The sequence below is a fragment of the Neopelma chrysocephalum genome, unplaced genomic scaffold (genome assembly GCF_003984885.1).
Source record: "Neopelma chrysocephalum unplaced genomic scaffold, ASM398488v2 Primary Assembly neopelma1_187855, whole genome shotgun sequence".
In the NCBI taxonomy this organism is placed as follows: domain Eukaryota; kingdom Metazoa; phylum Chordata; class Aves; order Passeriformes; family Pipridae; genus Neopelma; species Neopelma chrysocephalum.
The window spans coordinates 7,126-20,994 of record NW_020939226.1 but is presented as its reverse complement, the minus strand read 5'-3'; the positions used below and the strand labels follow the sequence as shown (position 1 = coordinate 20,994).

At 55.4% G+C, this 13,869-nt stretch overlaps 1 protein-coding gene across 1 annotated transcript; it reads left to right on the top strand.

Moving 5' to 3' along the window:
* Positions 1-6,392: 6,392 nt before the first annotated feature.
* Positions 6,393-9,633, top strand: LOC113963059 (homeobox protein BarH-like 1b). Its single transcript, XM_027673848.1, has 4 exons — positions 6,393-6,597; positions 8,511-8,796; positions 8,913-8,997; positions 9,469-9,633. The coding sequence occupies exons 1-4, from the start codon at positions 6,393-6,395 to the stop codon at positions 9,631-9,633; spliced, it is 741 nt and encodes a 246-aa protein (XP_027529649.1).
* Positions 9,634-13,869: the final 4,236 nt, after the last annotated feature.

Sequence of the window (13,869 nt, the reverse complement as noted above, 5' to 3'; positions counted from 1 at the left end):
GGACTGGGAAGCCAGCTTTAATATGATTTTTAATATGTATAAAACATCTTGTTATTTTTTAAATAAAATATTTCAATTAGCCATTATTGTGTTTAATGATTTAAACATCTCCCTGCTGATCTATAAACCCAAATCATTCAGATCTGACGAAGCACTCGAGAAGTAGGAACCAAAACTGACTGGAGGCGAACCATAAAACTGAAGAGTGTGAGGATTTCATTTTGTTTCTTCACTTTTAAACCCCGAAGGCCCCAGCTCTGCGCAGATGTAGTCATTAATTTAATTTTATGAACCATAAACAGTCCCGTTCCAGTGAGTACAGTGAATAACCTCAGCACACACCCGAGTGTTTACAGCACGGGGCTAATGGGGTATCACTGAGGCATCCTCAGTTTCAGGACAGATGTAGAGGTTGGTTGGATTTCAGCCAATACAGGAGTGATAAGGACAATTCATTGTTTTCTGCCTGAAACTCGTTTAGCACCTAAAAATGAATGTAATTGAGTGTAATTATTTGCTGAACTAATGCACCAACGTTTAACTTGCCCTTTTATACATATCCTGACTGTCATTTGCAAAACATATGTCACCTGCAGTTCCACCTGTGCAGCTCCACGTCCGTGGGGTTGTAGTCAGGTCGGTTTTGATGTGAACTGGGGGATTGGTGCTGAGCACTGACTGGAGTCCAAGCCCTGTGCACACCATCACACTGCTTTTCCACAGCAGCTCTGGGTGGAGAAAGACGGTTGTACATGCTGTCAACGAGGGAAAGTGTAATTGCACCCATCTGTTAGCTGGGACCTTGCTTTCAGGGGCAGCCACCGTGCTTCTGGCAGTGCCGGTGAAGGAGCTCTGAACCTACAGGTCTTCTCATGAGTAGGAATCAGTTCACAGAGGAGAGGCTGTCACAAAAAATACTGCCTGGCCTGAAATCTAAACACGTTTGTGGCTGGTTACCGGTTTGTATTTCCAAGCGTTGCATCCCTTGTCTGTGAACTAGTTAAAAATAAAAATAAATTTAAAAATTTTTAAAATCCTAGATGTGAAAAAAGGGAAGAGAGGGAGGGGGGCTTTCACAGCGTGTTTCTTACTCACTGTTCGTGCTGTTTTGGTGCTCTGCAAAATAAAAGGATGGCAGGGAAAAGGTGTCACGGTTGGGTACATGTTTGCACAGGACACTGACACTTGGGTGTGCTGTACCCAGTGGTTGCGGTGGGGACAGAGATGGTACGTATGAGGAACTTCTAATTTTGGAGGCTTTTCGAATGGATATAAATTAGATGCTTTCAGACACAGTAGATTTAGGGATGATTTCCTTATGCTTGTAAAGAGATGGGGACACGCGGTCTGTGCGAGCTGTCGGGGTGGGTGTAGCAGGGAGGAGGACGGGCGATGGACTTCGTGTGGCAGGGAAGTGAAGGGGCTGTAGCCCTCGCTCAAACCAAACCGCATCCTCTAAATGGGACTTTCCAAGATAATTCCAGGGTCAGACTGTCCGACGAGGCCAGGTGTTCGCAGAAAATCATTTTTAGAGGGATACGTGTTTAAATGCTGCTGCTGAAGCTTTACCCGGCCATTAAACGTAACGTATTACTCAGGGCTGAGCTATTCCCTCGCTCAGCCCTAACGCTCCTTCCCAATTAGCCCGTGATGTCACGTTTTCCACTCTCTCCATACCACTTTGTGGATTTCCTGAATATTAAGTGCCGTGAGGAGGGAGCGAGGGGGAGGTCGCTGGGGCTGACTCCCCTCCTCGGACACCCGTGGGAAGGGCAGGGGCTGCGAAGCGGGGGAATGTTCCCGCATGGCATCGGGGTCCCCCGCACTGTCCTGCACCGGGGACGGGTAGAGCCCCCGGGCCGGGCCCCCCACCGCCCCAGCGGGCTCTGGGAACCGGGTCCCCCTGCGCGGGGCTTTGCCGCGGCGGGAGGAGTGCGAGGAGTGGTGGAGAGGGGGGACGGGGGCATTTTATTAGAGTTTTAAAAGAGGTGATGTGGAGAAAACAACGACTCGGTTGTGTTTAAAATGCATCGAGAGCTTTGATACAAAACCCTCCCGCCAATTATTAGTTAATCTAAGCAGCGCTGCGGAGCGGACCCCCTCGACAGACCGGGATGGGACCGGGCACCGCGGCCCCCTCTGCTCCGGGGAGAGCCGAGACTTCGATGAGCTCTTATTAAGCCGTGCCCGGCGCTCGAAGGGAGCCCTCTCCGGTCCCCAACCCCTGGGTGGGGTCTGCAGCGCGAGGGTCCGTGCTGCCCTTGTTATTACAAATAATTTTCCCGGCTGGGATAATTCCCGAGGGATCCAGGAGGCGAAAAGTTTGAATTTCGCTGTTTTCCGCGTTACGGTTGTTGGAGTCGGGAGAACTGCGAGAACTTAACGGAGGGATCGATGATGCGCGAAAATTCAGGACAACCCTTCTTCCCGTCAAATCGGGAATTAATCAGCGGAGTAAAAGTATTCCTACCCCCGGGAAGAGTTTTAAATCAATGGGCGAATTGTTTCTTTCTTCATTGCAAAATTTTCACTGGTGGAACTGCCACCCTTGTCTGAGTTGCCCAGCCAAAATAGAGGCATCAAGATATCTGAAGCGTGAAAGTAAGCGAAAGGAGCCTCTAAAAATGCATTCCACTTTTATATAAAAGGACGATTACAGCAATCTCCTAACGAGATGGATGCGTCGATAGTTTCTGAAACTAGTTATGTGCGTTCGTATAAAATTAAAAAAAAAAAAACTAACTCCAGAAATAGTCTGATTAACAGTTATATAAAGTCTGTCCCTGGTGCAAAAAAAAAAAAAAAAACACCAGCAAAACAACCCAAACCAAACCAAAACGAATAAACAACGAACCTCCCAAACAACAACAAAACAAACAAACAAAACCAAAAACGAAACAAACAAAAAACTCAAAATCCCTTGGTAAATTAGGAGCAATTTTGCAGAGAAAGGTGATTCCATTCTAGTATCTGGAGGGGGGGGTGAAGCGCACACAATTCGGGGTCTGCAGGTTGTTCGTGCAGTTGTTCCCTAAAGCCCCACGGATTTTGCCAAATTCCCACTCTGAGACGCTGCTGTTTATAAACGTGAATCTACCGCCCAGATCGATGCGAAATAAAAGTGCGGGTTTACGTGCTGTCTAAGAGCATGGGGAGTTGCACAATTTTCAGCCGCTGTAAAAATCGCAATAATAATAACAATAAAAATAATAGTCATTATTATTATTATTATTATTACTGATATCCTTTTAGCTACAGGATTTGTTTTGCAACAATTTTAAATTACTGACTATGAGAGCGACTGGATGGTGGAGTTCATCCTTTCTTTCTTCAGCTCATCATCAAAATCTTTCAATAGGAACGTTCACAGAAATGTTAATTTTTATTTTAATTTTATTATTTTGTGAACTCGGGGGCTGTAGGCCTGCTCCCGCGGTGGATGTGGGATCCTCCGACCGTCCGTCGTAGTATGAGCAGCCTCGGGGCGGATGGATCACAAGGAATATAAGATTTAAATTACCAAAGATGGTGCCGTATGATGGGAAATGATACCGTGTCTGTACTGCGCTGATCCTAACCTGTTCCGAGATGGGGATGGCAGTGTTAATATTTACCATTATTCATGAATTTTGATTTATTTTAAAGAAACACAAAAGCCAAGGGGGTGTGGGTAATTTCTTTTACGGGCGCCGTTGTTTACGAGTGCGCTGGTCTCAGAGGTGAGGTTGTTTAAACAATCCGATGTGGATTTGTCTGCTCGCTTGAATGTGGCCAAAATTCTTCTCACTTTACTCATAATTATTCTCCTCGCTCTATCATAATAGCTCCAACGGCCTCTTTCGTCTCGGCCCTAAGAAATCAGCACCTTGGCGTGGAAACACCTTGTGATCTCAGCGGAGCAGATGGACAAAAGATGGGCGGACGAAAAGCCACGCCAGGAAACGGGCAGGGTTTCGACTTGGGATTTTTGATTATTTTCGGGGCCCCGCTGGTCTCGGTCGGGGCTCCCCGAGCGCAGATGTGCACAGGGACACCGTTGCCCAGAGATTCCCAGGAGGGATTAGGGGAAGTGGGGGATGGATGGAGGGATGGAGGCGCCCGGCCCCGGGGCCGCGCAGCATCTGGACGGGCTCGGCGCTGCCGGTCCCCGCTGCTGCCCCATCGGGAGGGCACCGCTGGCTCCCGGTCACAGCCACCGCTTTGGCACGTGTCACGAACTCGTTGGCAGCCCAAACACCGCGGTGATGCCTGAATAGATGACAACTTCCTAACAGGAGGGAGCATCGGGGGCGCTAACGGGGGCTCAGCCCGTTAGTGTTTCACTGAGCGAGGGGCATAATTTTAAATTGAAGAAACGTGGAGAAAACAGAAAAATCCCGCGAAACTGCTCCGTACAAGTGGCAGTAACCATATGGAACAGGTTATGTGGGAAGGCAGTGGAAGCACAGAGCATAAATTAGTGCGTTGTTGTCGCACGCGGGGGTGAGTAGTACAGTGGAACGGCAGCAGGACTCGAGTAGCGCTGACAGGAGCAGCAGAGCGGCCTCGTGTTCTCCATGGTTCCCTGAACGCCTCTACCCACCCCTTCCCCACCATTTAATTCAAGTTACCGGCCCGGAGGTCCCCGCAGCCGGGCCCTGTGTATCTGGCGCCGGGTGCGAAGCCACCCCGGGGCTGTTCCCTGGCTTTGCGGGGCGCTGGTTGCGGGTCCCCCCGAGCGTGTTGCTGGACGGGGACCCGTGAGAAGCGCTGGAGTGCGGAGGCGCGGGGAATCCCAGGGCCGGGGGAATTGGCAGGACACTCGGCCCCGACCCCGCCGAGCGCTGGGACGCGTCCCCCCGTGGGCTGCGCTCACCGAAGGAACCCGCGGGTGACTCCCGTGGCCGTCCCGTCTTGCTCACGGATTGCGGAGCGGAGACGGGCAGGATCCCACGGCGGCTCTGCACGTCCCTGCGCATCCCCCGCACACCCCACGGTGGCCGCAGCGACCGAGAAAACGGGCTGAAAGTCCCTTTTTTGGTCAAAAGTCATAAAGAGGGAGGTTGAGCTGAGCTTCCTCCCGGGATGATCCCGGCTTCCATCCCTCTGCGTGGGCCCGCGTGGCTGATCCCGTGGGATACCTCCCCTGAAAACCACCCACGCGCGGTCCCGCGCGGGCAGAGCCGCTCCCGCCGCGGGCAGGGGCCGAGCCCAGCCGCAATCCTTGCCAGGGCTTCGCCGAAATGATCCCCTTCTAATCTGTTAGTGTCGACATTTCGGGGGGATTATGAGCGTTCGGGATCCCGCACGCGAACCTGTCTCGAAGCACATCAGTGACGAGCAGGGCCGGCTCGTGGGTACCTGCTAAAGGGAATTAAACGACCCCCGTTGTACCGCGTAAAATGTTCGTGTAAAGGCTCAGAAAGTCCAGGGAAAGGCTCCGCTTCGTGCTGGGTTTTGTTCCCTGATCAGTTCCTTTTAGTTGTTTACAGAGATTTGGCCGGGACCGGAAGGGAGCCCGAGGCTGAAGGCATCGGGCCTGGGCCCCTCGACGGGCACCCCGACCGTCAGCGCGGTCCCCGCCTGGCCTTGGGCTGCCTCGACTTCTCCAAGCCCCGGAATCCCCCGGTCACGGCACCGAGGCCGCCCCGAAGGCTCTGAGCCACGGGCGGTTCTGCGGGACAAGGGCCGTGCGGGGCAGGGGGCGTGAGGCTGGGGCTCCCCGAGGGTCCCTCTGGCTCCGTGTCTCTCCCCATCGGCCGAGGCACCCCGGAGCCGCGGTTATCCCGTCAGGGGATGGGGAAGGACACGTGGATGGGGATGGGGACAGAAATGGGAAAGGGGATTGGAATTGAAGATTGGGGTGAGTACGGGGAGGGGGATGGAGATGGCGATGGGGATGGGGCTGGAGCCGGGGACGAGGACCAGGACGGTCATAAGGACTGGGCCGGGGCCGAGGCTGCGCTTCCAAGGGGCCAGCCGTTGTTTGGGTGTCTGCTCTCCCGCAGCGAGCAGAACGGCTAATTTGCTTTATATGGCGGGGGATCAAATGCTGGGCTGTAACCCCTCGCTTCAGGTACTCGCCCGCCCCGGCCCCTTCCTTCCTGCCAGCCCCTCCTGCACCCTCCCCCGCCGCGCTGACGGCCCCGCCGGGCCGGCGGTATAATAGGCCCCCGCCGCCGTCCCGGGGCGGAGAGACGCTGCCCGGTGCCGCGCCCCGTGTGCAGGCGGCGGGCACGGCTCCGGCCGCCGCGCTGCTCTGGGCGCTCCGGGGCCGGGGGGGGCCGCGCAGGGGGAGGGGAGGGGGCGGCGGGGCGATGGGCAGAGCCCCCGCTGCCCTGCTGCCGCCCGGGGGGCTGCGCTAGGGCGGCCCCGGCGGCCGGGGGTCCCCCCGCGCCCCGGGGGCGGCGAGGATGCAGCACCCGCTGGACTTGGGGGCCGCTCGCTACTTCCCGGCCGAAGCCTTCCCCGACCACCGCTCCCACCGCTACCGCAGCTTCATGATCGAGGAGATCCTCACCGACCCCCCGGACGCCAAGGGGGCCGCGCCGGCCGGGGAGCTGCTCAAGTTCGGGGTGCAGGCGCTGCTTTCCGCTCGGCCCTACCACAACCACCTCGGTACGTCCCGGGGGGCCCCGCGGCTCGGGGGGGGGGGGGCGGGCTGGGGGCGGCAGGCGGGGAGGCATCGCCCGCTCATGGTCTCCAGCGCCCTACGGAGCCGGGCTTCTGGAAGAAAAACTCGTGAATTCTGCCCGAAAAAAATCGCTGCCGGGCTCTGCCGGCCGAGCGCATCCCGCCGGCTCCTGCTGTGCCGCGGCCGCTCCAGCCTGGAGCAGCCCAGTATTTTGGGCCTAAAAACGAAGAATGCGGCTCTACGGCTCCAGAGGCGCTTTCACAGAACGGCCTTTGAATTTCTGTCCTTGTTGATCGTTTTGGGTTTTGGGTTTTTTTTTCGTTTTATGTTTTTTTTCCATGTTTTTGGATGAGGTGGGAATTGCTGGAGCTAAGCAGTGGAGTCTGTGCGTGTGTGGCTGCAAGTGGTGGCACAGGGCCCTGCGGTCACAGATTTAACTGGAAACCCGACATATATATATACATATATATATATATACATATTATACATAAATATAAAATATGCAATATAAAAAGATAGTGTATATAAATATACTATGTCTATATAATAATATAAAATATATAAGATATAACATTATAATCTATATTATAATACTTAGAAGTATATTCATTTAAAACGGGTGCCAGCGTGCTCTATCCAGTCGGCTATAGTATTTAGGACAAACATAGTTTATTAACGACATGGTTGGAGGTTTTTTTAACTCCAGTATTTAATATATTTTGAGGGCCAATACTTAATATATTTTAAAGGCCAGTATTTAAATGTGTGACGGCCAAAGCTTTCACTTCCCAAGCCATCTTCATCTGCGGAGCCGTCGCTCTTCATAGATGTTCTCTTGTAGAACTGAACGGAAAAGGAGGATCCCAATTTCTTTTCCTGCGTTTAAGAGAGAAAGAGTAAAGCGTCAAGACCCAGAGCAAGGGAGTAATATGCGTTAGAATATCTAGAAATCAGTAATATTTTCAAGATGAACTATTCAGAACTATTTGGAATAGCGGATCAGATAAAAGGCTCTTTGCATCACTCACGGCTCAGTTTCGCAGGGATCAGCGGGAGCAGGATCGGGCTCTGCAGGGAGGGAGGCGATTTCAGCTCGGGCCGAGGAGAAGAGCCCTCAGAGACTCCCCTTAAGGTCCTTCCCCAGACGCCGCCGAGGTCGCTCCCGTGTCGCTGGGAGGGGATGGGCCGAGCAGGACCGAGCCCCCGGCCCGCCCGGGTTTGCTGGGCCGGGACCAGCGCTGGGGCTGCGGGCCCAGGGGGGGAGCGGAGCGGGGACTCCGGGAAGGACCGAGCCGGGCCGGGCCGAGTCGGAGAAGGGAACCGAGCAGAGCAGGGCCCGGTCAGACCGGGTAAAGCTGAGCTGAGCCGGCCGAGCGGCGGCCCCAGCCCGCGGGGATTAGCATCCTCGGGGATGGGCTCGCTGCCCTCTCCTCGGGAGCTACTTCAGAGGAAAATCGCGGGGCTGAGGTTCACGGAGAGGGATAGAAATTGTCACAACGTCGAAAATATCCTGAAAAATTCCAGGAAGGGAATCCTGGGACCGTGCCCGGCCCCTGCCGCCCGCCGGGCCCGGCAGCTGTTGGATGACAGCGAGGAGAACGCTTCTGGGTTGATTTAAATTATTTTTTCTTGAACACCCCCCCCAAGTCATTCCGTAATTAGCATCATGCCGGTAAAGCATGACCCGGTACCGCGGAAGCGGTGGAACCGGGGGGGGACCCACGACCCGACCCACGTCCCGGGGCTCCCGCACCCCTCCGGCCCCGGGAAGGTGCCGAGAGAGGAGGAGAAGGGCCCAGGGTTCCTTACAGGGTCTGGTCCCGGGGACACCGAGGCACTCTGCAGCCCCGAGGGTCCCCGAACGCTGCCCGGCGCTGACGGCCCCTCTCTCCCGCAGCGGTGCTGAAGGCGGAGCCGGCCGCCGTGTTCAAGTTCCCGCTGGCTCCCCTGGGCTGCTCGGGGCTGGGCTCGGCGCTGCTGGCCGCCGGCTCGGGGCTGCAAGGCGGCTCCGCATCGCCCCATCTCCCGCTGGAGCTGCACCTTCGTGGCAAGTTGGAGCCGGGCCCCCCCGAGCCGGGCAAGGCCAAGAAGGGGCGCCGAAGCCGCACCGTCTTCACCGAGCTGCAGCTCATGGGGCTGGAGAAGCGCTTCGAGAAGCAGAAATACCTCTCCACGCCCGACAGGTAGGCGATGGCGACCCTCGGACGGCGGGACGGGACTCATTTTGCCTGAAAAAGTCGGGAAGCCGCCATCCGAGAGGAAAGCTGCCGGGCTGACCGCCTCTCTCTCTCGCCCGCAGAATAGACCTGGCCGAATCGCTGGGGCTCAGCCAGCTCCAGGTGAAAACCTGGTACCAGAACAGGCGCATGAAATGGAAGAAAATAGTAAGTGTCCCTTGATCGTCCGCCGCTTCGGCGCGCAGTGTCCGCGTTCGACGGGGTACCGAGCGCTGCCCCGCGGGCTTCGGCCTCTTTCATATCGGCCCTGGGCTAATAATGATGATGATGATGATGATGATGATAGTAGTAGCAATAGTAGCAGTAATAATAATAATAATAATAATAATAATAACAACAATAATAATATGCCCCTGGTCTTTAAGCCCAGCACCGCCTGGGCCTCGGCCGGACCTCCCTCGCCCAGTTCTGTCCGAGCCCTCCCGCGGTACCGATCGTCCCCCAGGGGCGGAGGGCGGTGGGCGCAGCCCGACAGGACCCGCACCGGCGGCTCAGCCTGGGCCCGGCGCGGTGCTTCGCTCCAGGGGACGGGGGAGAGAGGGGTTCCTGCGCCCCGGGCTGAAGGCAGCACTGTTTTACCGGGGTATCCCTCTCCTCTGCCCCCTCCCCGCCTCGCAGGTGTTGCAGGGGGGCGGCCTGGAGTCCCCCACCAAGCCAAAGGGCCGTCCCAAGAAGAACTCGATCCCCAGCAGCGAGCAGCTCTCGGAGCAGGAGCGAGCCCGGGACGCCGAGAAGCCGCCGGAGAGCCTGGGCTCGCCGGCCGAGGTCAGCCAGGAGGAGTGAGGGGCGAGCGCCCGCCCCGCCGCCCCCCGGGCGCTGCCCGCGGGGCCCCGCACTCTCCGGGCCCGGCGGAAGGGGATGGAGGGCAGCTCGGACAGTGGCTGCGGCCGCCTTCGGTCTCGGGAGATTTGGACGCTTTGACGGGCGCACTCCTGCCTCACCGCCCCTCTCCGCGCCCGCGGAGCGCTGCGCCACGGCCGCGGTGTTGTGCGGCGGCCCGAGGGGCCAGGAGGACACTGGATCCCACCTTCCACATCTACTCGCTGTCTAAAACCCTGTGGTGCCCCTAGTTATTCGAAAACTGCATTTTATGATCAGTTTTATTAATGCGAAGATATTTACTTTATTTCAATAAAGTATTTTATGAACTGTTACTCTGAGTAACGTAATGGTTTGGGGTTAATGGTTTTAAACTTGTTTGGGTTTGTTTTTTTTTCCCCCCCGCGGAGGCAGGTTAGAGATTCAAACCCAAGTTCCAGGCAGATCTACACAGAGAAAGCGCGGTGGTACCGGGAAGATTCTCCCATCGTTTTCCCCGACAGCTCGGCTGCCCGTGGCCGGGAGAGGCCAAACCCTCAGTCTTTCTTTGGTCAAATTCGGATGCTTTCGCATTTTAAAGATACGTTAATTACTGGAAAATAGATTAATTATTTCCCACACCTTGCGCACTAAATGATAATTTAAAAAAATCCTCTTCGTGAGCGGTTGCAACGTAGCACAAAATCTTGGCTCTTTGTTGTTCGGGTTTTTTTGTGGTGGTTTCTGTTTTGGCTTTTTGTTTGTTTGTTTTCCCCGAGTCCCCGCTCCTCGTTTTCCGTCGGGATGTCAAATTACGGAGCATCTACCGAGAAATGCGATTACCGCCATTCTGCTGAAAACCAGCAGCACCGCAGAGGGCGGGGAGCGGCGGGACAGCCCCGGACTGAGCCCCTACTGCGGGGGCGCCTCCTAATTAACGACGGTAATTAACACCCGCGACTCGGGGCCAGTCGGTGCCTCCCTGCCCGCCCCCGGCGTGCCCCCAGGCCGGCAGGGCTGAGGTGCGGGACCACCCCGCACCGCAGCGGCTCCCGGGAGCGCTCCAGCCCGTGTTAAGGGCACGAAGACAGCGGCCCGGAGGGAGAGGAGCACAGCGGACAACATCGGCTTTAACTCAAAATAGCCCAGAGCCGCCGCCGGGGGAGCCCTCGGTGGGCTCCGAGGTGACTCTGCGCTCGGCTTATTCCGGTCGTTCCCAGTTTTCCCCGTTCACCTCTGCAGCGGGCGTGAGGAGGGCCGGGGGTACCTCCTACTCCTGCCCGGCTCGGGAGGTGCCCGGGGCCTCCTCCATCCCAGGTTAAATCAGCTCCCGGGATGAGCGATGGAGGATACGGCCAGTGCTGGGTAAACAGGAAACAACTTCATATTCGTACATTGAAATGACTCATGTATTTAACCAAACAGCTCGTTGGAAACGTTTTGTTTAACCTGGGGATAAGGATGGAATGCTGGGAAGCGGGAAGGCGGCAGCGGGGCTGACAGAGCCGGGGATCTGCGGGGTCCCTCGGCGCGGGCAGGGCACGGTGGGCGTGTGGCTTTGTCACTTCATTGTCACTTTTGGCTACTGTTTCTGTTGACTTCAGTGAACGTGAGGACAGCAGCTGGTTTTAATTAAAAGGGAGATTCACTGGCGCTTTAACCCAAATTAACAGAACGACGAGGTGTGTCCATCACCGATGTCACACGGAGGGTTGGAATAGCCGGCCTTCAGTCGGTGCTATCGCGCTCGCGTTAGAATCTTAATATTTTCTTTTCACACTTGAGTAAGTAGCGGAGACGTGATTATTTTTTCGCAGACCATAAAGTGATTATTTTTCCGCAGACCACGGAGGCATTGAATAGGGTAAATTATTTTATTGTAATTTTTTTTTTCTCGTAGACAGCGAGAGAGAAGAACAGGAGGGATTTGGGATGCTCTGGTAAGGCGGTTTTCTGCAGAGCAGCGGGTCTGGTCCTGCCGGGGGTCCCCGCGGCTCACTGAGTCACCGCGGCCCCCGGGGCAGCTCAGGCTGCGCACCCGCGCAGGGGCCTCTCTCCGCGGCTTCTGCACCGGCCGCTTCCCCGCAGGATCCAGAGATAATTTTTTTCTTGTTGTTCCACGGCAGGAAAAGCTCCGAGGGAGCCCGGGAGAAGTTTCTCTCGCCCTCTGGCAGATGTCCGTGTGGGGCTGACTCCGTGTCCGGAGCCTCCCGGGCTCTCCAGCGCTGTTCTGCCATCTCCCGCTCGGCGGTTCCTTCCAGCAGGACAGACCAGGTGGGACAGGACCCGGCTGGCCCCGGGCTCCCGCTGCCCGTGTGCGGGTGTGTGAACACGCCGTGAATGAACACACTGTACCTCCAGCACCGTGACCTCCGCACTGACGGGCTCCCCGCTGGAGCCGCTTGCCCGGGAGCGTCTTGGTAACAACTTCAATGACCATCTTTCGCTTCGGAAGGAGCCGGGTCCAGCCCGGAGAGGGAGCGAGCCGCGCTGAGGAGCCCTCCCGCCCCCTCACCGACGCTAATGAAACCCAGAGTCCTCTCGGGCACAGGAGAAGCCTGTTAGAGTTATCTGACAATATACCTGACTAATGGGATTTTTTATTGGTTGGTTTTTGTGGTTTTTTTTTCCTTGCAAAAATTATATATTTAGATTATTTTATCTGTTAACGGTTTCGTGTATTGTTTTCTGTCGAAGTTTAACTTCCCATAATTTCCCGCAGCTTCTCCAGGTGCTAGGCTGGCTGGTGTGGCATCACACCTCAGTGACAGCAGCTCGGAGCCGGGAGCAGACGGATCCCAGTGAGTTACACTCGGATGGGCAGTCCCCGCCCGCGGCCGGGGGGTGGTGGAATGAAAGATCGTTAATGTCCCTTCCAGCCCAAATAATCCGGAGATTCTATTATTCTGTTTGAAAAGCCAAGTCAGGTACCACCAGCCGTCAGTGACAGCCCTTCCAAAGGTGTTTGGAAGTATCTCCGGGCATTTAAAAGCAGGGCTTTGGGGCTCTCCTCGACCAGCATCAATAAACTTTGTTGGCTGGTGAACGACCACAAGGAAATTACACCGGGCCTCACTTGCACACAGGTGAATAATTTAGATTAGTGCAGCATAATTGTTTCACTTTCTAATTACCTTTTACAGCTGTAATGAACCAGTGTGGGCGCTGTCAGGCTGTGATGGGCGATCCCCACGTCCACAACACTGCAGCAGCAGAGCTGTGTCAGCCCGGACACTCAGAGGTGTCCAACAGGAGCCTTAGGGAAGATCTGGGTGACTTTGTTCAGCGCTGAATTTCCCCTCAGAGCCCTGTTCTGCCTGGGGGAATGACCTCTCTCTGCAGCATCCCAAAGCTGCCAGAAAAGCTGCTCCCCCAGTCTGAGGGTCGTTTGTCAGTGCTGGATAATTCTGGGGCCGGCAAAGTGTATTTGTAGCTAATACACCCCATTTTTTTTCCTGTGTATAAATAAACCGTATTGGCATAATACATTTATTTTGGCAGAAATGCATCCATGGTAGGGAACTCAACCATTTTAATTACCAGTGTAGGTAAAACATCGCATGTTTTGCTTATGAATGAAGTAGAATGGCATGGACTGCAGGTTGAAAGAGAGTGTCCTTCCCATGTTTAAAGGCTAATCAGGTCACAAGTAATCAGCAAACGTTATGATGGCTTTATTAACAAAAAACCCCTTAGGTGAGTTTCCAGCACAAACATCCTAAATTCCCTTTCTATGAAGTATCTCAAAGAAACCTGAGAAAGGTTCTGCTTTTTCATCAATGTCAGTTTAAATTTAGCTCCATGGAGCCAGGGGATTTGAAGATTAATGACATGGGTGTTTATAGGAGGTGGTGCTCCATCAGGACGGGACACCGGGGTGGTGTTGTGAGAGGGTGTCCTGCTGCTGGGGGCAGTGGCCTGGCCCTGATTCTCTGCTCCACACCTGCAAGGAAAGGGGAGATCTACTCTGCCCTTCTGGAAGAAAAATTGAATCCTAGAGCAATGCTATGGGGGCACTTTGCACCAAAAAGACCCCAAAGCACAGTCTTGATGCTGCACTTTCCCCTCTGGAGGGTGGGAAACCGCAGAGGGTGTTGGAGGGGGATGTGGAGTGGATGGGAGAGGATGGAGGGATGTGGAGGGTCTGATAGGGGGATGTGGGAGGATTCAGGGGCGATGTGGGGAGGATGGAGGAGGGGGGATGCAGGGGGATGGGAGAGC